This window comes from Mustela lutreola, chromosome 9, assembly GCF_030435805.1.
Source record: "Mustela lutreola isolate mMusLut2 chromosome 9, mMusLut2.pri, whole genome shotgun sequence".
NCBI lineage: Eukaryota > Metazoa > Chordata > Mammalia > Carnivora > Mustelidae > Mustela > Mustela lutreola.
This window is the reverse complement of record NC_081298.1, coordinates 10,554,973-10,578,503: the sequence shown is the minus strand read 5'-3', so window position 1 is coordinate 10,578,503 and position 23,531 is coordinate 10,554,973. Positions and strand designations below refer to the sequence as shown.

Genomic DNA, 23,531 nt, shown 5'->3' with positions numbered 1-23,531 from the left:
TCTCTCTGTCCCTCTGCCTCTCCCCAAGCTTGCGTGCCTAAGCTCGCTCTCTCCCCCTCTCTCTAATAAGCAAACAGATAAATAAATCTTAAAAAGGGAGGGAGGGAGGGAATAGTGGTGGGAGCCAGTGCCTGGGGGAGAGGGATCGAGGAGTTAGTGTTTAATGGGGACAGAGTTTCAGTTGGGGGAGATGAAGGTGTTCTGGAGGTGGATGGTGGTGACGGTTGAACAGCAATGGGAATGTGCTTAACGACCTGAACTGTACACTTAAAAATGGGTGAGGTGGGGAATTTTATGTTATGTATATTTTCCTAGAACAAAAAGTCTTAATTAATCTTCCTAACATCCTGTAAGGTAGATGTTTTTATTGCCAACCACCCCCCCCCAATCCATTCTTTAAAAGATAATGAAAGGAAGGCTCAGAGAGGCTAAACACATTCCTAGAGTCACACAGCTTATAAGGAGAAGGGCCAGGCCTAGGTGGAATTCTGTGGACACAGGAGTCAGAGGGAAACCAATCCAACTCAAGGTGGCAGGAAAAGTTAACCGTGACCGATGGGCCCTCAAGGTTCAGAGTTCAGTTCTAAATTTATTCTTTGACCTTCTTGTGGCTTCTAAATTTGGCCAAACAAGTTCTTCCAGCCTAATCGATGACGTGCGTGCATTGTTTTGAAGATGAAGCCTCTTTCCTGGTATGAAAGTAATAAAATAATGCAGATTTGTTTGGAGAAGTCACCCTGCCTCCTGTCCGTGGCACTCCTAGGGTGACCCAGGACTCACTGATAGCAGAGACAGGTCACAGAGCCTGAGTCTGAATTTCTCCTCCTGAAAGAACCAGAAACAGAGCCTCAGGAAACAGTGAGGCAAAGAAATTCTAGCCAGAACCAAACTTAAAGCTTCCTTGAAGTTATTAGTTAAGAACAAAATAAGACTCCTTGGATCGTCTCCAGTTCAGGGAGGAATTTGCAGGGGCTGAGTCCCCACTTCTCTGGGAGGTATCAGGATGGCTGACTGGTCCATGACCCCTTCTCAGACATCCTGCCTCTACTGAGGTGGGACAGACATGTGCCCCTTGTGGTCTAGCCACCACTATCTGAACAAGCCTAGGACACTGGACCCTGGAGAGATGATTCACTCACTGACCAGAAACATAAAACTTCTGGTGCCTGGCCAGGAAGGATGAACCTGGACATCAGATTCCCTCCTGCAGGAATGTAAACCAAGAGACATGGAAGAGCACTCCAGTTGGTGCAGATACTTGAGCTGAAAGGTCAGGGATATTTGGAACGGGGTGGCCATTCTGGGGGCATAAGCACACAGATGTATGTAGAAAAGGGGTAGGTGTTGTGGCACTCTGGCTCCCAAAGTGTTGAGTGGCTGGATCAAACTTTACCTGAAACCCACATTACCACTGACTTTTCCATTACTTGAGCCAACAAAATCTTTGTTCAAATTACTTTTGTTAGGTTTTCTGAATTTTTATTTTTTATGACCAAAAACAGCATCTCTATAACCTCTCAAGGTGTCCCATTTTTACCTGAAATTGTCAGAGTAGATTTATGACACAGAACCCAACAGACCACATCAAAGCAGAACCAGGCAGGCAGAAGCACTTTGGCAGAGTTTAGGACTCAGAGCAGTGTCCCTACACGTCCCGGGTGACAAGTTCCCCTTCTCTGGTCTGAAGCACTCCGAGGAGGGGCCGGGAGGTTAGAACTTGGCTGTAGGGACATGCTGTCCTCACGACAACCCCTTCCCAGCCTCAGAGCTACTGTTATCAGAATCTCTCTGAAGGTCCTGGACAAAGGGTGAAGCCAGGAACTCCTGAGGCTGAGGGCAGGTCAAGGGCCTGGGAGAGCGGGCTGGGGCTGGGGGAGAAATATGTCTTCCGTTTCCCTTGGGCCCCCACAGTACAGCTGTTGTCCACAGTGAGCCAACAATAGGGACAAGTAGCCTTCACTGGATAGGCAGTGACCCAGGACTAAAGGCGCTGCTGGGGATAAGGTGGGTCTCTTTGAGGCAAACAGGCTTAACAGCGAGTGGTGGCCCTGGGATCCACGCTGGCGTCTGATGGCTCCGCATGCGGCACCATTTCCAATTCACCGCAGTGAAGCTCTGAGACCGTGGCCACATCTGCCCGCGCATTTCCCTTGCAGCTGGTTCTGCAATCAGCAGCCGCTCCACGGCCTCCCAGGGGCTCCGGGGAGCTGACTGCTGATGAGGGAGAGGATTAGCCACAACCTCGACTCTCCTTCCGGCCTCTGCCAGACCCACCGGAGGCGTGGGTGTGTCCGGCCTACCTGGGAACATCTGCTTCTGTCGTCAGACAGGCTGCCCTGATGAGGACCAGACCCCCCAGAGAATGGGCAAGCCAGAGAAATTAAAGATGAATTTCCAACCATAATTGGCCCCATCTGTGAAACTGGGGGCTTCCCAAGGGCCAGGCAGGCACTGGGCTCAGGTTTAAGCCCGGGTAGGGGACATCATGGGTGCTGTCACAATCACAGCGCCCCCACCCCGCTAGAGGGGGAGACGGCTGTAGGCATCGGGACCCAGCCCCTCTGGAGGGTTCTCCATCCAGGCTCCTCCTCTCAGGGGGCCCTGCCACTTCCACTGTTCAGTTCTTACTGGTTTTCACGGGCCCCCAGACAAGTCAGTGGCACCGGGACCCAGTATGGATTGCCGTCCTGGGTCCTGTGCTCACTGGCTGTGTGATGTGGGGGGACATTGATTCATTTTGAGCCTCTGTTTTCTCACCTGCACACTAGGGGCTTGTCATAGCCCAGAAGTTTCCAGACTATGGACTGCACCCATCTGCGGACCATGAGCTCAGCAGGGAGAGTCATGAACAGGCATTTACTTCTGCTCTTCAGCCTCGGTGGTGACATTCTCCCAAGTGCACACCCCACCCTTTCTGGGAATGATATGAGGGCAGGGATCCCATGGGCTTCTATGTTCCCACCCAGCACCCTGCTCGAAGCGAGCTGCTGTGGGGAGCGATGTGCTTAATGGCTCTCCAGCGACTTGAATACTCTATTCTGTTCCCTTTCATGACAGTTGCTCACCCAAGGAGTGCAGCTCTCAGAACTGGGCTCAGGCAGACCTGACCTCAAGCCTGGCTCTGCCCTTACTCAAGTGTGGCCACGGGGAGCTCTGTTCCCTCCCTCCAAGCCTCCAGTTCCATGTCTGTTCCCAGGCAATAACTCCACCTATTCTATAGCATTGTCTTGTGAATCTGAATTAACTGATGCAAAGCTCTAGGCTTTGTGAGAGGTGCACGGCGAGCCCCATGTCAGCCCACTACAACCATTAAGTCCATATATCACATATGTCATGATAGACTCCTTGGGGTCAGGACACCCCTACCTTCCTCCAGTCAAATCATCAGCTGGTCTGGGGCACCTCTGGTGAGTAATAGCTATGTCAGGGCTTTCTCTCTACTTTCTGGCTTTCCTAGACTGGTTGCCAGCCATGTGTCCCCACCCCAAGATAACCCTGCCTCCACCCCCAAAGGGAGTAACTTTAGTATCACCCCCACTTAAGCACGTCAGCCTACTAGAGCACGTTACCTGGGTTTACTGCATTGAAGGTGGGGCCTCCAAAAGCCCACTGAGATGTCTGTGGATGGACCAGTGGGTCCCCCAACTTACCCTGCCCGGTCCCCCACCCTGCACTCAGCTCCAGACAGTACTTGGCGAGAGAGGTCAGCGGCTAAACTCTCTGCCTTTCCTGACCTCAGGTCTGTTTGTTTTCCCTGTGCAGCAGCTGTGCAGAGTGGAAATCTCCACTAAGGGACAGACCTCCTCTCTAGGCTAGAATCAGGAGAATGATACAGGAGGAGGCTGCCCGAGCATTAGGAGGGCCAGTCACTGGGTTCCCACATGACACTGGGCGAACCAAACCTCAGACCTTCTGTTTTCTTGTCTCCATGGGCTGAGAAGAGAAATTGCAGATCAATCTTGGCTCATGTTCTAACACCAACTGGCAGATGGAGGTTGGTTCCACTGTAGTGTTGAGATGGATTCTGCGGCTGTATTGGGGCTCACTAGAAAGAAGTGCTGTGGTCGATTTGCAACGTCTTCCATAAACTGAAGGATGAGAAGGATAGTATACTTGTCACAGAGTTGCCTCCCCAACCCGGGTGCTCTGTAAGGTTCCTCAAAGCTTGAAATGGCTCAGTCTTAAGGTTTCCTGGGATCACACAAAACTCAAGATCTCTCTGTTGATTTGACCTTATGCTAACAGCACCACAGGCATCTCATGGTGAATGCTCCCTTACACCTTGTCAGTGCCCACCGTGGAGGCCCTTCAGACGCCCAAATCCTTATAGCCACCGTGACGGGTTCAGCTAAGGCGATCTCCACCAGCTTAGCTCACTGAAAATCAGTCCTATGATCCCCAACTTCCAACCACTCCACTGGATCCAGCCATACCTGACGTGAAATCTAATTCTAGATTGTTAAGTTATAGGAGCCAACACATTCTCTTTTTTTCTGCTGGGCTTTCATCACTTATAACTCACAGAGTCCTGAGGCACAGAGAACTAAAAAAAGGGTTTGGCTAGTATGACAGTGAGAACATTTGGAACTTTGTTTTTGTTCCCATTTGATCCAGCCAAGGCAAGAGGCCTAGAATGCAGAGAAAAGATGCCAGACCTGGGAAACCCGTGCAAGGGATCCCTGTGATAAGACAGCCGCTGCTTTGGACAAGCACAGTCTAAAAGGAGGCAAGTTGCCTGGGATATCCTTTTATCTCCCTCAAAGTGTTGTTTCCATGAATGATTTTTCCTTAGCTTCCTGGGACACTGACTCTAGCTTTGTTGAAGTTTGTTTAAAAACCTGGGCATAAATCATAAGCACCCTCAGGAGAGAGCCTTAACCACCAACTAGCAACATTAACGTCCCTCCGGCCCACCTCGTCTCCTCCAGTTAAATGGACTGGAACGTCTCTACCTTGTTCCCAGAGGAAACTTCCCTGCTTGTTCTAGAACATTTCAGAAGGCTTCTGCTCTAAGTTTTCACATATCTGCACGCAGCTCAGCTTCCTGGCCTGGCTCCTCTGCGGTGAGGGGAAGGCAGGGACCACGACAGGTAACTAACAGCTCTGGGCGTTTCTGGAGTCTGGCTCTTGGAAGTTGTTTTTTATTTTTTGGGTCGGGGGGAGCAAATTCTTTTCTCCCCACACCCCTCGCCTCCATTCAGGAACCTGGAAGGCACAGCAGCAATGGAAGCCTAGCAAAGGCTTTGATGTCAGACAGACCTGGGGACAAAACCGAGGCTGCCACATTCTTGCTGTGTCATTGTGGACAAGTTGCTTCACCTCTCTGAGCCTCAGCTTTCCATAAAATGTGAATGATACCACCCACCTCTGAGAATCTGACACTGGAGTACTCAGACAGCCTGACATTGTCCACGGCGATTATAGTATCAGTATTTGTGGTTCTCTCCTTTAGATCGGCTTAGACCGGGGCGGGAGTGCAGGAGGTTGGAGGAGAGAGAGCAATGGGGGGGGGGGCAGTCGCAGAACTTTGGCATCATTCAGCCTTGGGGGGTCCTGACAGCATGCCTTGTCCGCATGCCTGCTCACACTCTGGACACCCAGCCGCCTCATCCTTTCTGAGGTGAGGGATGGCCCTTTCTTCCCCAGGTAGGGAATCTGAGGCTGGCCCTCTGCCCAGGTCCCAGAGTCTGCCGATAGGGACTGAGCTGTGATGAAGACTCTGACCACTGAGTCCATGGTACTGTGTCACAGTACCTGAACAGACGAAGGCAATTGTTTTTTCTTTTTTTTTTTTTTTTAGATTTTTTTTTTTAATAGACGAAGGCAATTGTTAAACACACTCACTGCTCTGAAAGTTTCTCCTTCAGCACACTTGCCACAACTCTAATTGTGTGATCATTTCTGTAACAAGTTATAGTGTGAAAAATAGGACTGTGCTTTCCTCCATGCTTCTCTGGGTAAACAGTCCTTCCCCTTGGTCCTCAGATATCCATCCACCAGGGAAAACTTCTGTTCGTTTAGAGGAACAAACAGCAGGATCGTGGCAATATTCAGTTGCCACAAAACAGTAGACTTAAAACCCACCACCATGAGAAAACATTTTTTTAAAGTCTTTTAGATGCCAACAAACATAGCAAAGGCAGAATACTTTCCCAAACGGTCAATAAAATAGAGGTCTCCCTTCACCCATGACCCCACACTTGCTACCTAGGGCAGAAGGAGAGCATGCATAGAAGAAGGGAGGACATCCCAGGTAGCCCCTGGGTTCAAATCCCAGCTCTGTCACTTAAGAACTCTTGGACCAGGAGCAAATTTTTTCACATCTCTGTGTCCCAGTCTCCACATGCTGTAAAATGGGACTTAAAGAACTTTCTCAGAGAGTTGCTATGAATGTGTGTAAGTGTGTGAAGTGCTTAGTGTAGACTCTGGCATTTACAAGCATTCTAAGTATCAGCTACTTCTTTTTCATGTTATTATTTATTTATATTGTGTGTGTTAGTTTGTTCAATACAAGGAAAACCTGCTCCAAAGGCAGGGTTTGCAGTGACCCTCTGGAGACCTGAGGCAGAAGCTGCATTGGGACCACTGCCCACCAGTTTAAGTTGGGGGGACAGTGCAGATGCTCCAGGTTGACAGGAAACTTTCCCCAATGTTGCACTTTCCCTAGCTACATGGTGTCCTCCCATGGCTGGGATAAGACCCAGGATTTCGCTTTTCATAGGGGGACCCTGTGTTCAGAGGGGTAGACAGCCCCAGCAGGGTCAGATGCAGTGGAGACAAGGGCTCTGAGCCAGTGAAGAGACAAGTCAGCCAGGCAGGGCTCCGGGCCCAGAGCATGTGTTTTTCTAACCACCAGCTTCAGTTGCAAGCGCCAGAAAGGCCTGTAGTGATCCTAGGCAACAGAATGGCTAGAGACACCGACCCGATCCACCAGACCCTATGCCACCTTGGCAGGGCTAACGATGGAGCAGAAGGAAATCCGAGACAGAACATTACCTACAGAGCTCAAGTACTGGGTCAGATTAAATTGACCAGATTAGACCAAATCGAGTGCTCTTCCTTGTTGCCCTGGGACTAGGGTTTGTGAGAAATCTCAGCTCAGTTACAGGAAATAATGAAAAGACTCCCCCCCTCTCGCCCCCGCAGAGGCACGTGATGCTGTGGGTAAAGATGCAGCCTGAAGGTCCGTCACCAGCATGCGCCTGCTGGTCCTCCGGGGAGGGGGGCGGGCGGGGTTCCCGCCGCCTGGCCTTCGCTCTCTCCTCCTCGGTGCCAGCGGACCCAGCGACTTGCTTTACTAGAAAGTCGCAAAAGCCATGTGATGCCACCTCCATCATCGGTGACTCAACCGCGTCCCCAGACACCTGCACGCACACCCGCACACCCGCACGCTAGGCACCTGTGCGCATGTGCACACGCACGCACATACGTGCACGCACACGCGCCCGCGCATGCGCACGTGCCCCCTCACGCACGCACCTTCCCGGCAGGCTCACTTTGCCAAAGCGACCGGCCATGCTGGACAAGGGTCCCGTGGTGGGGAACGGAGGGCCACCACCGCCAGAAGAAGGGACTCCTGCACTTCTGAGCGAACGGGGTAGCGGATCCTGCCTCTCCGTGTTGAGACGAGTGGAGCCCCACCGACACCTCGCCGTGCCTGTGACAGAGCCCGAAGCAGAGGACCCGGCCGCCGCGCCTGCACCCCGACCTGCCGAAACTGTAAGATCAGAGACCTGTGTTGTTTTAAGGCATTTAGTTGTGGGGACATGTGTCACGCAGCGGCGGATAACTAATCCAGCCCCTTGTTAGCTCTGTGCCCCTGACCCAGCTGCTTAAATTCATGTGTGTCCCTCGATCTCGGAAGTGGCATAACTGGTGCACCCCCACCTTCTGGGCTCATCGTGAGGACGCAAAATGAACAAATGAAGGAATGGGACAGCTGGCTGGAGCAGTGAGATTACAGAATCAGGAAATGAAGCCCGAGGGGTCGGGCAGAGAGAGGCTGGGGGGAGTCCTCGCTGAGTAGCTGCCACAAGGCCAGGTGCTCTGCGGGAACCCCCAGGAAGGTCCCTCCCCAATGTGAAGCCCCACCTCTACCCTCACTTTGTCCCAGTGAGTTTCTCCTGGGGACCTAGACCAGTGCTCAGGGGTGCCTGGCTGGCCAGTCTGTGGAGCATGCGACTCTTGATCTGGGGGTTGTAAGTTCAGGCCCCACATTGGGCGGAGAACTTACTTAAAATAAAGGACCAGTGCTCAGAGCTGCCTGCAGTCAGGGTGCCCAGCGTTTTACCGGCCACCTAGCCATCCCCACTCTGGGTTCTGCTGTCCCTCCTTCCTGGATTATGTTCTCCATGGAGCTGCTGTTGCCCAAAAGCTGGCCAGGCTTGATGCTGTGGAGACAAACAAGCCGGCAGCCACAGCATCTGATAGCTCGAGAAACTGACCCTCATGGGACAGCCGCAGCCAGCTGGCATGAGTACCATGAGCTGGCCACTGCTCCTGGGCAGTCAGCCCTGGGGGAGATGGGAATGGGGAGGGGGGAGGGTCAGCCTTCAGCCTTCAGCCTTCACAGGGTAACAGATGCCTGACTTCAAGTCAGAACAGACTTTCTACTTGGAGGCATGTCCAGCCTTCCCTGCCCTAGGTCTTTGTGATCCCCAAATCTGAGCTGGCCCCGCTGTGATGGCCACCTCTTAACTATCGCCGCAGTTTTAAGGGCCCAGAGATGCACACATCTATCTCCCATCTCATCTGGGGTTGGAGCCAGTTGAGCAGAAGGGGCACAGGGACCACATGGCTGTTGTCTGTCCTCCTTTCACTGCTGAGCTGGGGGCATGAATCAGACCCGTAATGTCTGCAGCCATGCACACTGACTGGCAGTCCACAGACAGCCCACCTGTCGTGGGTGGTGGCTCATGGTAACCCTAGCTCTAGCCCTCCTCCTGCGTTCTCCCTACTCAAGCTAATCCCACTTCTTGGATTCTGGGCACATGGGCTGGCCGAGCTGGGTGACAGCCGACATTATTACTGGTTTCCCGATTGTCCCGAGGGGCAGAAACTGGGAGAAACCTCTTGCACTGGGTGCGTGCAGCAAGTTAGGAGCCTGCCCCTAGACCCACAGCCAGAAGGCACAGCGCTGTTTCTCTCTTGTCCTGACCGGCTCCTCTCTGTACCCCAGCAACCCAGCATGATAACAATGATTAGCATTCTTGAGAACTCTCTCTGTGCCGCTAGCTCAGGAAATCCCCGAACACCTCCAAGGTAGGTTCTGTTAGAATCCCTGTTTTATAGAGGGGCTGTCTAAGGCCTGGCTGGTTGGTGGGAGAGGCAGGATTTGAACCCAGGCAGGTCTGGCTTTGGGGCAATGCTCTCTGTGATGTGGCTGGCTCCTACACACTTGCTAGCCACTCTCTCAACTCTTAACATCCCCCATCCCACTCCTCTGGGGTGAGGAGGCAAAGTTCTGCAGGCTGACTTTGTTCCTAGGGAGCCCCTGATCTGCCCAGGGGCCTCCAACTTGCTCACTGGCTAGGAGAAGGCTCCTGGCTCTCTATGCCGACAGAGCATACAATTCCTAAGGCCCCAAAGCCCCAGTTGTTGGAAATTACAATCCTTCCTCATGGCTCCGAGCTCATGGCTTTGAGAGACTCCTGATTGCACACATCTCCCATTAGCCAAAGCAAGTTATTTCCATGGCCGCAACACAGACGTGTTAAAGGGTAAACGGCCATACATCATCTGGCAGCCACTCATTTTTCTTTGTAAGGCTCCATTCCGGCCCACCAGGCCCCCGCTCTCCCCTGGCTGTCAGAGAAACAGCTTCATCCTTCCTGCAAAATGCCTTCGCCAGGTCTGGCCCAAGGAGTCTGGGTTTGTGGACCCAACAGAGTGAATCACTTTGTGAGCATTAAATAGCATTGTCTCGATGACGAATAGATCACACCTTAATGGACCATTTTTCAATTTGTAAGCCCAAGTCAAGACACTTAAAATGTTACCAGATGTCAAGGATGACATGCATGCGTCTGACATGCTCTTACACGCACAAGGGTCGCAAGCTTTCTGCCTGCAGGAGAGCCGGGCACCCGTGACCCCAGGCAGAACGCAGCTTCATGTTTGCCATTGTGAAAACAAGATCCAGCCCCCCGCAACACTTCCCCTGCCTCTTTATAGCCTCTCTGGGGAAGATGTGTCTGGAGAGAGAGGAGGGAGGTGTGGGCCAGGAGACAGCATAGCTCGAATGGCCGGGACTCTGGGAGAGAAAGGATGATGACTCCAAGCCCTTGGAATGGGATTGGAGGGTCTCAAAACCTTACCAGCTTTGGAGTCAGAAAGAATAGGTTTGCTCCCAAATGTGCTATTTACCAGCTGTGTGACCTTACCCGAGTCAGTTCACCTCTCTGGCCTCAAACAGAGATAATCCTAGAACTGTGGAGAGGCCTGATCCGGGGAGGGAATGAAAGCACAGAGGAGTGCCCAACACATCATTGGTGCCACATGAAGTCGGTGTGAGAGGCACTATAGGAAGGGCTACTGTTTCCCAGGGGTGGTGGCCCCCCAATGTCACAAAGTCCCATCAACCCAGGAACTTTGAGTGTGACCTTATTTCGAAATGGAGTCTTTACAGACAGAACTGGTTAAGATGAGGTCACCCTTTGGATTGGACCCCAATCCAAAGACTGGTGTCCTTAGAGGAGGAAGAAGGCCACGTGAAGGCAGTGGATATCTGCTCATTCATTAGTTCACCTGCTCAGGCCAAGGGCAGCAGCAGCCGAAGCCAGCCCCCCAGGGCCAGCCTCCCGGTCCAGGGAGCCCTCTGACCCATTCAGTACCCGCAAACAATTCTTAAGGTTATCCCTGGATTTTCACGATCTGGATTTGCTACTATCGCTGCTGCTGAGTCATTAACGTAGGGCAGAGAGGGGCTGAAGAGAAGCAAAACCAACAGCAAAGTTCCCCCACCCCGGGTCAGAAGTGTTTTTCCACCAGGAAACCAGAATAGTTCGTGTGAGTTTGTTCACCCTTTGTCCCAGGACACAAAAATGTCAGAAATGTGCAAGGGCTGTGGCCACAGAGGGACACTGTATCTCATTCCCGAGGTCCATTTCCTGCACAGGGCAGAGGGTCAGGGTGAAGACCACTGCACAAAGTCAGGACAAGTGAGAGCTGCTGTGTGTGCCACCAGGGGCCAGTGAGCTCCCCTTTCTCTGGGCCCTGGATTTTTTATCAGTAAAATGGGGTGATGAGCCCAGATCTCTCAGATCACAGAGTAGAGTAGATGTCGAAAGTGCAGGTATGGTCCTGTGGCGCTCTCTCCTCTGTTCTCCCAAAGGGGTCAGCAGCATGGGAAATGAGTCTCCCTAACAGGGCCTCTCCCAGACCCCACTTTATAACAAACAGACTTGACACCATCCATCCATCCATATGTGTTCCCTAAGCACCAGCTGTGTGCACAGTGCTGTTCCGGTTTCTGGGAGGCTGTTTACCACCGTTACCACTGCTGATGATCAGGGTCAGCAGTCCCCACCACGTATCCGGCACTCACAGACCCTGAGCTTTGCCTCTCTTAATCCTCAAGACCCATCTGCCAGATCGTGCCATTACAACCACGTTTTTGAGAGAAAACTTAGTTCAGAGGGGGTATGACTTGCTCAAGGCCACACAGTGAGTCTGGACTCCCTTTAGACTCTGCTTCAAATGAGACATTCTGCCTGTAAGGACCCACAGCTCAGTGCGGTGAGATCTGGACCCACCCGTAGCGAGACATTCCTCACACAAGCTTGTATTTCTCACGCCTGACATGGTGTCAGACACTTCCTAGTGTTACAGCATGTTACGTCACTGCAACCTCCGAAGACCTTCCGGAGAAGTTGTTGTCATCACCGTAATCATTACCCCGCCCGAACAGAGGAGGAGGCAGAAGGGCAGGGGTTACAGGGGTGGGAGCCCTGAGAAGTTAGGACCAAACCCAGCCTTCTTGCACTTCTAAGACTCTCAATGGCCGTGCCTTCTGCCTCCCCAAAGGAAGCTGGATACCACTGGTGCTAAATCAGTGCAGAGACAGTCAGGGGTGTTTGGAGTCCAGATCTCAGGAGGCTTCCTCGGGGAAGAGGATTGCAGAGGATGGGGAGAGCCTGCGTAGTGCAGATTCCCTCTCCCCAGATCCACCTCAGGACGTTTTCCAGGAACCTGGGAGCTGGATGGCCTCAACCCTTTGAAACTCACCGCTTGGCGCCTCACTCCCCTGAGGGCCTCAGGAGGAATCTGTCCCGCCTGGCTTGGGGAGGGCCCGACCCGGCCTCCTGCCGGCCTGTCCGCATGCCAGGCCAGGGCTGACCCTTCACCCGCACATCTCTCATTCTGCAGGCCCCAAGAAGCAAAGTCCAGAGCCAAGGTTATCGTGGGGGTCACATACCTTAGGGGAGGGGCGGGTACACAGAGCCACAGGCTATTCAATGCAGCATTATTTGCGATCACAAAAGATTGGAACCGACTTGGAGTCCATCAGCAGGGGACTAGGTCGAGGTGCTTTGGCACAACCACACACGACTCAGGTGTCAGCGGGAGAGGGTTTTGAGAAGTAAAAGCTGACTTTTATGAAGGATTTGAGCCCCTCCCACATGCATTAACTCATTTGATCCTACATCAGTCCCAGGAGGAGAGACTGTTAGCACTTTAAAATGAGGAAACGGAGGCACCCAGGGGTCAGGTCCCTGGCCCAAGGCTCATGGCTACACCGTGGAGCAGGGGCTCGGTGTAGGCAGAGCACATCAGAACCCCCTGCCTTCTAGCCTCCCCCTTCTCCATCTCACCAGGGGTCCCTCCTCCAGGAACTCCCTGGAACCTGGGGAAGAAGAGAAACGCTCAGATAACCTCCAGCACTTCCCAGCCCACGCTGGCCCAGGTTAGGGGGGAGCAGGTGTAATCAGAGGAGCTTGACTGAAGCCTCCTGCGTCTGCAACAGATTCCGATAACTCAGACGCTGTGGTAGCCAACTGCTCTCTACAGTCAATTACGGCCAGCGGGGCCCACTGATTATTTTTATAGCCTTTCCTGGAGTCATGACAAGGAAAACTAAACGATCCACAGGACCCCTTTCATCACGAACAGCCGGGTTTCACGGTTGGGGGTGGAGGAAGGAAAGAAAGAAATTACTTTTTTCCCCACTTTGGAGCTAATCAACAGAACTCAAGGCTGGTCGGCCAACGTGTTGGTGTTGAGAAAAGCTGTTCTCAAGCAGAACTAATTGGCAACAGAAATGGAATTTTTCCCCCAAAAAAAGTATAAACATGCTTTATCCCTGGGAATTACCCTTAGGAATAGGTATTCCAGACATGCTGTGTGCAACTGCCCGCGCACAGCCGCCCGCCTCCCATAGGTGAGGCCAGAGGTGGCCGGAGCAGGCTGCCACTCAGCCAGATCGGCCATTCTCGAAATAGGATGGTCACAAAGGTCACTGGCCCAGAGCTGCCCAGTCTGGAATGGACATTTGCTCTCCTCTTGCCCAGCACCACATCCCTTCTCCTAGAAATAGCAGTTGGCTTAGGGTACCCCGTGCCCTGATCCCTGGACTTCCTCCCCTCTGCGCTCCAGGGATGAGCACTGGCAGATATAAGCTAATGAACGGATTCCAGGGAAATACGGGGAATAGGCACACAAGTCAACAAGAAACAAGAAGGCTGGGGACGCTTGGGTGGCTCAGTCGGCTAAGCTGCTGCCTTCAGCTCAGGTCATGATCCCAGGGTCTTGGGATCAAGTCCCGCATTGGGCTCCTTCCTCAGCGTCTCTCTCTCTGCCTCTGCCTGCTTGTGCTCGCTCGCTCGCTCACTCTCTCTCACAAATAAATAAATTAATTTAAAAAAAAAAGAAACAAGAAGGTGGGGATCCCTGGGTAACTCAGTTGGTTAAGCGTTTGGTTAAGCGTTTGCTTTCATCTCAGGTCATGATTCCTGGGGTCCTGGGATCGAGTCTGCTTCTCCCTCCGCCACTCCCCCTGCTTATGCCCTCTCATGTGCGCGGTCTCTCTCTCTCTCAGATAAATAAATCTTAAAAAAGAAACAATAAGGTACAAAAAAGAGTATCTAATGAGTCTACGGCCATACCACCCTGAACGCGCCCGATCTCGTCTGATCTCGGAAAAAGAGTATCTAATGAAGCTTCTAGAAAGGAGAGCTCCCACGATTTTAGAGGTGCAGAGAGTAACCTGCCTGGAGCCACACAGCATGGTCGTAGGGGGTCCAGGACATGAACCCAAGTCTGTAGGGTTGAAGAATTTGTGACATTTAACTCCTAGGCCCTGTGAAGAGATGGCATAACCTCTGGAGGGAGCCATCTCTGGAGGGAGCCAAACAGACCAGATGCAACCCCATCTCTGCCATTTCCTACCTGTGGGATTCCAGGCAAGTTACTTAACCTCTCGGGGCGCCTGGGCGGCTCAGTCAGTTAAGCGTCCAGCTCTTGGTTTTGGCTCAGGTCATGGTCTTGTGGTTACAGGTTTGAGCCCCATGTTTGCCTGTGCGCTCAGTGTGGAATCTGCTTCAGATTCTTTCTCCCTCTGCCTTTACTCTCTCAAATAACTAAAATCTTTTTTTTTTTTTTTTTAAATAAAAGAGTCACTTAAATTTACTCCTCCTCAGTTTCCATATCTATGAAGTGGGGCCTTTAAGAGCCCCTCCGTTCTTGGGGTCTGAGGGTTGAATGGATTAACAGCAATACAGGTAGAGTGTGAGCAGTGACACCTGTCACAAGCAAGGATTTGTCCCTGCCCCTAGGTCCTACCTGTGGTAAGAACCAGGTTGAGTAAAGGCAGGACCGAGCGATAGATGCTAGGAGGACACCGTCTTACATGCCCTCTCCACATTCTCCTTCCTGTAGTGTGGCCGTCAGGCTCGGTTCCCCTCCCGGTGCAGCTCTGCCACGAAGATGGGAGACATCACGAGCCTGCAGCCCGCTCAAGGCTGTTCTTAGACCTGGAGACACACAGCAAGTGGCAGCCAGGCCTGTGATGGTGGCAGCGGTGGAGATGCAGGGGAAATTCCACCCATTCCAGTGGCAGAAAGGAAGCCATCAGGCAAATGCCGCACGGTCGAGGGCACATGTGAATTGGCAGAGCCACTGTGGAAAATAGTTCGGGGAGTGATTTCATATTGTCTGCAACCCAGCAGTCCTGCTTCCGGGTGGACGCAGGAGACGCACGCCAGCGTGTGCGTACTGGGGCCGGTGCGAGGATGCTCAGAGCGGCGCCGCCTGTGATAGCAAACGCACCGGTGCCTGTGACAGCGAGTGCACCGGTGCCTGTGATAGCAAGCGCGCCGGTGCCAAGCAACCCGGAAGCCTCTAGATGTGGGAAACGCATGGTTTGCCACATCTGGCAGCGGGAGATGAGGAAGCGCGGAGCCCTGTGCAACCACGGGGATGAGTTGTAGTGATAAATGCTTCATGAAAACAGAAGTGGCACAAGACAACCTAGATCTTTTTATAAAGTTCAAAAATAAGTAAAAATAATTTACTGTTTGGGCATAAATACTTTTTTTTAGAAAAGGGAGGTTGAGATGATGAAGTTCTGCAAACAGATGTGAGGACGGCCATATGATGTTGAGAATGTACTTGATGCCACTGAATTGTATACTTGAACATGGGTAAAATGGTCAGTTTTATGTATCCTTTACCACCATTCTTTAAAAAGCCATAGAAAGGAGCACCTTTCCATGGCTCCTCGGTTAAGTCCCAGCTCTTGATTTTGGCTCAGGTCATGATCTCCGGGTGGAGATCAGGCCCCGTGTTGGGCTCCTTGCTCAGCAGGGAGTCTGCTTGGATGCTCTCTCTCCCCCTCCCTCTTCCCTTCTCCCACATGCATGCACACTCTCTCCTTGTCTCTCTAAAAAAACAAACAGAAACAAAACCCAAAAACCTAAAAATAAGAAGTCATAGAAAAGCACAAAATTCAAGATTGTAGCTACTGCGGTGGGAAGGAGCATGTAAGTGGGTTATAGATAGTTGTCAAAGTTCTAGTCCCCAGGCTGGGGGGTGGCTCTGTGGGGGGTTTTATCTTATAAATAAATGTGGCGAGACTGCTAGATGGAAGGGCGAGCGTGTCCTGAGGAGGTATGATTAATTCACTTCTAACCTGAGCTCTCTTTTATAAGTCTCGAGGGAAGCTTTGGAGACCAGGGATCTAACAGGGGCTGCTGGGCAAGTGAGCAAGGTCTTTGGCCTTTCCCTCTGCTATTAATCAGGTGTAGGACTGTCTGGTCCCTGGTGGGGTGGAGGGGGGTGGCATCCAGCCGTGCATTCGGAAGGTGCGTGCCTGCCCTCCTCCACATGCTCGCATCTGCAGGGCCCGTCCTCGCTCATTCGGAAGGCAGGGACGGGCATGCTCCGGACCAGGGGTGACCGATCCAGTCCAAGGGACAGCACAGTGACAGCCGCCAGGCCATAGCAGATCCCACAACAGATCCCATAACCTGCCTGACCCTCAGTATTTCTGAACACCGGTGTGGGAGATGGTGTTGTTTTACCAGCCCTGCAAGCCCACCTGAGACAGACAGGGGCTGAGCACAGGAGCCACTTGAGGGGTCCAGTCTGGGCCTGGGCTGGTTTGACAGCGCGTCTGATGATGTGTGCGTCTGCTGACTCTCACCGTCCTGCAAATGAACGGCCACTGCATGTGTTGACACATGCATAGAAGTATGGCATTCATAAATGAAATGGAGTCCCTGGCTAGAGATTCCTGGTGACCCCAATTCACAGTTCTCCCAGGAGGTCTGACTGCTCTGTCACTCTTGGCAACAAAGCAAACCAGGTATTTCTTCAAGTTTTATTGAGTGCCTACTATGGAATAGAACACTGAACATAACAGGCAAAAAAAGTGTGTGTATATACACATACACCTGTACCCTCAGGAAACTCACATTCCGGTAGGGGACATTTAAGAAAAGAAAAATACGGGACACCTGGGTGGCTCAGTGGGTTAAGTGTCTGCCTTCAGCATGATCCTGAGTTCTGGGATCAAGTCCCACATCAGGTTCCCCACTCAGTGGGGAGTCTGCTTCTCCCTCTGCCACTTCCCCTACTTGTGCTTTCTTGCTTGCTCGCTCTCAAATAAGTAAGTAAATAATATTTAAAAGAAAAAGTAAAGGAAAAAAAATATGCCAGATGATGGTAAGTGGTAAGGAATGAGCCATGTGGAAATCTGGAGAGGGAGTGTCTCAGGCAGTGGGGAAAGCCAGTGCAAGGGTCCTGAGGCAGGACTGTGTCTGGCACAATTGAGAACAGCAAATGTGGCAAGGGGGAGAGCAGGGGAGATGAAGTCCAGATCTTATAGGACCTTGCGGTCATGGTGAGGACTTAACCTTTTACTCTGGGTGAGGTGGACCTAGGACTGGGGAGTCAGGAGGGTGTTCTGAACAGAGGAGGAACAGGATCTGATTTCATTTTAACAGGACCCCGCTGGCTGCAGATAGAGAACAGACCATCACAGAGGCAAGAGAAGCAGACACCAGTGAGGAGACACCTGTAAAAGCCCAGAGAGAACTGGCCTTATGGGCCAGGGCGAGGGGAGGGGAGGGGACAGGAATAGGCCAGCTTCCAGACACAGGTTGAAGGGAAAGCCAGTAGAATTTCTTTTTACTGAAAAGTAGAAGCAGTTGGGTTCTACTTGGGTTTTGGGGTCAAGAAAGTGTGCGACCTGATTAGAAAATAGAGATTTGGTTATCAAAATAGATCCCCTCTTCCAACCTCCTGGGACTTCTGATATGCAGGCATCAAAAGGAAGGTTTTAGGTCTCCATGAGCCAATATGGATGAACACTCAGGATCTATTATCAAGTGGAAATAGGGAGATGCAGAATAGAACATATAGAATCCATATTTGAAAACTAAAATTAACCCAAAAAATGCAAAAATGAGTGAACAAATGGTCTGGAGGAGTAGACACCTGACTCTTACTGGGTTGCTTGGGGTGAGGGCCACTGAGATTGAGACTCAGGATCACCCTTCTGAGCACACAAAATAAAATAATTATAAAACCCATTTATAATTGTTTTTAAAAGTGCTGTGAGCATGGCTCCATTCTTGCCTTCCTAACTGTGCTGCTCTGAGCCAGGGTCCCCACCTGGGCCTCTGCCTTGGCCTCGACCATAAGAGACAGAATTCAGGAATGAGAAATACTTTCCTCTGCCGCTCACTGGCTTGGGAGAACTGGAAAGGGCCCACCTGGCTCCCAGGGTTTCTAAAAATAGAAAGTTGTCTTAACTTTCCTATAGATTTGGCTTAGCTGCTCCTCCTGCTTGTTCCAAGATGCCGTTTCTATTAGAGAGTCGTGCTCTGCACATGAAAATAAAGTACGGCAGGAGCAAGACCTTAAGTGGATGAAATTAACCAGGAGCTGCCCGACAGGTCACCGGAAGTGCCCCCGCACACAGAGCCAGGCAAGGTGGTGAGGGAATCCCGGGCCGCCACTGTCCACGCTGGGGCCCAGAGGTGGCCTGTGGAGACAACAGCTCCTGCCCAGCCCAGTCTCTGTATCCGTTCCATTGCTCAGAACGGGAGTGAGGAGTTGGGCTGTGGGTATGTTTTAGGCAAGAGGAGGAAACTGAAGTATTTGTGTCCAGGCTCAGTACCTGGAGTTTGACTCCCTCTGGATAAGGACCAAAGACGGTCCATGCCAGGGTTTCTGAGACCCTGGGCAGAAGCGTATGAACTGTGGGACCAGTGGTGTGCTGGTGAACGTTAGCAGCAGGCACTCCAGGAGAGAGCTTGTGTGTGTGTATACATGTATGTGCGTGCATACGTGTGTACACATGAATATATGCACACAGATGCACACTTGGGTTTATTATAGATTGTACTGGTATAAAGGGTGTGCAGCACACAATTTGCAAATAAAAACAAAATTTACAGTACCCCGTTGGAAGTTTCATATATACTCAACTGAGTCACACGGAAAGGGTTTGTTGATTTTGGCCCCCAGCCCTTGTATCTGTAGTCAGCCCACACTTAGAAGTGACGAGCGAGAGTGGCTCGAAGCTGGTGCGTATTTTCCTTTACCTTAAGGAGTCAGACAAAAGTGACACAACAAAGTGCAGGTTGTCAGTGAAGGAAACCTGCGCCTTCATTGTGGGGCTCTTCACAACCGAACAACCACAGATGGGGACAGTCTTACGTTTCATCTTCATTGTTAACTTTTCCTGTCTTTTCCCTCAAATCTAGGCAATCAGCAAAACAATAAACCGAGCCCTGCTTCGTCCTGTTACCAGTTCCCATGGTATAAGGGCTCCCACGGGGGCCAATTTCCGGGGCCACCAACCCGGGGTCACTGCACGGGGACTCGGGGAGAGATACACAACAGCGGACTATCAGGTGGGCTTCGACCAGGCAGCGTGGACAAAAGTCACCTTGGGAGCCTCGAGAGCAGCCAGATATCCTTTCAGACAGGGAAAGGGATGAGCAGTGAGTACTCATGACCTTTGTAACATCATTGATTTAATTAGAAGTCTGCGAAATTTAATTTTTAATGATGGCTCTGCTTAGCAACTCATTCACCACATTTCTGACAGTCTGACCATTGGCTTTCCAAATGGAAAGGGACCACGTGGCACGGATTGGGGAAGAAGCTGGTCCCTCCATCTCTGCCCAGAGCCCAGAGCAGCCTGGGCACCACAAGGCGGGGGACACGAGGGGCTCTGCTCTGAGAGTCTCAGGTAGGCAGAGGCCGGAAGCTGGAGGCCGGAGGAGGCCAGAGAGGACGAGCAGGCAAGAGCCCAGTTTGTGGGCTCATGTGAGATACCCCTTCATCTGCTCCCCAGAAAGAACTGGGGGGTCCTGGGGGTGGGTGCTGAGCTTCTGATGCAGAGTAGGTACGGGCCACCTAGTCAGCACGCATTTGGGTTAAATCACTCCCCATGAAAGCAATCCATTTGGCCCCTCAGAGGCCCACAGGGCCAGAGGCCTGGGATGGCTGATGTCAGCAGTGAACCCCTCAGTCCCTTTTTCAAGCCCACTTGCATGCCCCCTCCTCCAGACCTTCCCTGATGGCAGGGCTCACGGGAGACCGTTGTCTTCTCTTACTTCCTGAGAACTTCAGTGCCCTCCAAGCAGGCTCTCGGAATTTTAAGAATTACACAGAGATTTTAGAGTTTCCTAAAATAGGAAAAGGTAAATTAAACCCTTCATATTATAGGTGAGGAAACAGAGGCCCAGAGATGGAAGGTGACTTGTAGACCCTTGAAGTGTCTACAAGAAAAATCAAGGCCAGAAGTGGGTAGGATGACCAGTCGTCCCAGTGTGCTCAGGACTGGGGGAGGGGTGGGGAGTGGTGGCGCCAGGACCCCCACTCAGGTCTCGACTCAAGCCCAAGGCAGAGGTTCTGAGCCAATCCCCTAACGGAAGGGAGGCCTGCGTCAGTACAGAGCTGCTGCGGGGTGGAATTTTCCAAGAGGAGAGAAAAGCGACCACATCTGGGTGCCGGGATCTCCAGCTCTGCCCAGATGCCTGGCACCAAGGGATTTCCCACCTGCCTCGGTCCTGCTGTGTGCTTCCCGGGCCTCGGATGTAACGTGCATCCTTCTCCTCCGTGCCAGGGAGACACTCATGGACTCGATCCGCAGCTTATCTGGCTGCTGCTGCCACAGCTGTGGGGCTGCATATGCAGATAGCCTCCAATAATATTAATACGTGATTCCCCCCGGGGGAGGCGTGTGGAAAACTCTGTATGTGTTTCACAATTCTGTTTCATCCAGAGGAGCAGTGGGGGCCCAGAATGATTTGAAACAGATTTTTGGAAAAGCAAAATATAATTGGAACAAAACCTAGTAGAGGCATGTGCCACTCTTGCCACGCCCAGCTCCCTCCACCCCTGCCTGATGTTAACCCTCTTCTCCCATCCTGGGGAGCCTCTGACAGCAGGGAGGCGAGCACAGCACATGGCATCCGGCACTCCTCCTTCCAACCAGGAGCCCCTGCCTGGGACGCATGCCCCCATCCATCCAGAGGTGAAGACCGCTCAGCCTGTGGCTGCCTCTCTCCAGCCTCTCTGCCTACATCCCACAGGTAATCCTCCCCTGGACGCCCTCTCCTCCTGCACCCCTGCTTCCTGCAGAGATCATGGAATCAGAACAGAATACAGACTACTGGAAGTGGAGAGTTTAGGGCAAGTCAAATCAGAAGGGCAAGGACCTAATTCTGATCTCTGCCACTGAAAAGCTGTGTGACCTTGGGTGAGTCACTTCACTTCTCTGAGCCTCTGTTTGCTCAGATACCAGGAGGGTACACGTGCCCCTCTGAAGGCTCATGGGGATTTCCTGAGCTAGAGCTTCATAAATGCCTAGCACAGTGGCATATGACAGATACACAAGAAACACAGTCACAGTAAAAGCCCCTTAAAGAGCCTCTGTTCCAGCCACTCCATTGCAGAGATGGACAAACCGAGGCCCAGGGAGGGGAGAGAACTCGCCCAAGACCACACAGCAAGCCCCCCCTATCCCATTGCCCCCTCTCTGGCTCCCTTCTCCTGGGGAGCTCCAGGCTGGAGTGTGAGCAAGTGCTCGCCTCCTCACACCTCACCTCCCTCTAGCGTCTGGTCCACACGCCAGAATCACTCACCATCCAGCAGGTACAGGCGTTCAGGCTGGGGCACGCCTCCTCCTCCAGGCCGCCTGGCTTTCTCTGTCGCTGAGGTGAGCTGCGACCCTCACCCGCTGCATCTGCATCGGCCGCAGGGGTCGGGCTGAGGAAGTCCTTCCAGACTAGCCACTCGGAGGCTGCTCACAAGGAAGCCACTGTCCCCTGGTCTTCTTTGCGGTGCTGAGGGCCAGGGGACATTGCACTGCCGGGCTCTGATAGCGCAGTCGGCCTCTTATCTGGCCTGTGTCCGGGTGTAGGCGGCCGTGGAGCCGGGGTTACAGGAAGCCGCCTGGGGCCCCCCCGGCCGGCCCGCGCTCCCCGGATGCTGCCTGCTGCTCTGGACGCGGCCGATTGCCCGTCAGTGTCACTGAGCTTTGCCAGGGAGAATTCCATGCGGCCCCCCGCAGGCGGGGCCCCCACCCCCTCACGTCCCACCCCCCACTCCCATCTTGGCAAGGGGACGGGAAAAGGCAGCTAATTTCAAGTCCGCACAGCGCTTGTGGTCGTGTCCTGAACTCTCTACGATTAATCACAGAGCATCTGATTTCTGCTTCTCCTCAGAGGGGGGTGTGGGGACGCCTGGAAGTTTCTGTTTACTCCGTTCTTCGTTCTTCGCAGGGCTGTGTGCTAATCACAAACAGACAGGGACACAGCCTTGCCCGCCCTGCTCCGTCTCTGCCTCGTCTTCGTACCTTGCCACTTTCATGTCCCTCCTCACTCCTTCTGTCCTTTCTTCCCTCTCCCCCGTGGGTCCCTCCGTCGTCAGTCCGGATCTGGGATCTGACCCTCCACACACCTCTTCCTGTGGTCCTGGTTTCCCCCGAGCCCCGTGGTCCCCTCTGCACCTCCCATTCTCCCTGGGTGCGATTTAGCTTGGCATTTTCCCTTTACGTCTTTAGTTAGTGGTCAGCTTCTTTTACTGCTTTGTTCCTTTTTTTACCACCTAATGTTTTCAGGCTTTCCCCACAACCCCCACCCCCACCCCTGTTACATTTGTATGTGCAACTCCTACAAACTCGACTGGTGTCTCTGTCGGGGTGGGATCCAGGCACAACACACACGAAAGGCTCCCTTTGTCACCTTGGCCCATCAGCTCTCGGATTCTGCTCAGGGATGGACCAGGGAACAAAGCCCCCACTGACCACCACTGCAGAGAGGCCAGCCCTGCGGAGCCAACCAGCCTGTAACACCTAGAGATGAAGTTCTTTCTCCCTTGGCTCCCTTCCACCCTGCAGCCACTGCAGACAAGAAACCAGGAATAAACAGCCCCAAAGAGTAGTACTGACACCCCTTCCCACAAACACACACACACACACACTCTGAAGGGTAGTTTGACAAGACCTTTGAAAATCAGAAATGAGCATATACGCCACCACCCAGAATAATTTATGCATGTGCCTAAGGAGGCATGTACACAGAGTTCTGCTTAAAAAAAAAAAAAAAAAGTTTTATCATAGGAAGCAATTGAAAATAATGTAAACACCCATCAAACAATGACTGATTACACAATGTGGAAGGGCCATGCTATGGCTTACCAGGCTGTGGTTTAAAAAGAATGAGCTAAGTGTGTAGGTAACAACAACAGTGGGTCTCCAAGACATATTACTGAGTGAGAAGGGGGTCAAAGTGACATATCTGGTATAATCCTGATTGTGTAACCCTCCCCTTAGTACACACAAAGAATGAGATACTACAGAAACACGTGTCAGGCCTGAAAAGTAGTCTCAAAGGGTTTAAACCAAACTGGGTCATTAGTGCTGGGAGAGAAGGAAGCAAAAACGGTTTAAGGGTGGTGCTCTTACCTGTTAACAGTTTCATTTTGAAAAGTGAAAATGGGAACACCTAGGTGGCTCAGTTGGTTAAGGAGTTAAGCATCTGCCTTTGGCTCAGGTCTTGGGATGGAGGTCTTGG

The 23,531-nt window shown here is 52.2% G+C and overlaps 1 protein-coding gene and 1 long non-coding RNA gene across 2 annotated transcripts in view; both read right to left on the bottom strand.

The window, feature by feature from the left end:
- RIPOR3 (RIPOR family member 3) overlaps positions 1-22,504 on the bottom strand; it is a 71,977-nt gene extending 49,473 nt beyond the window's left edge. The window contains exon 1 of the mRNA XM_059132824.1: positions 21,600-22,504. Coding sequence (XP_058988807.1) covers positions 21,600-21,602 — 3 coding nt within the window. The 5' untranslated portion in view covers positions 21,603-22,504. The remainder of the gene's footprint in view (positions 1-21,599) is intronic.
- LOC131807458 (uncharacterized) lies at positions 367-7,763 on the bottom strand. Its single transcript, XR_009344501.1, has 3 exons — positions 7,480-7,763; positions 3,910-4,088; positions 367-825 (listed from the first exon to the last, which is right to left on the bottom strand). It is a non-coding gene; the product is annotated as an uncharacterized LOC131807458 (long non-coding RNA).
- Positions 22,505-23,531: the final 1,027 nt, after the last annotated feature.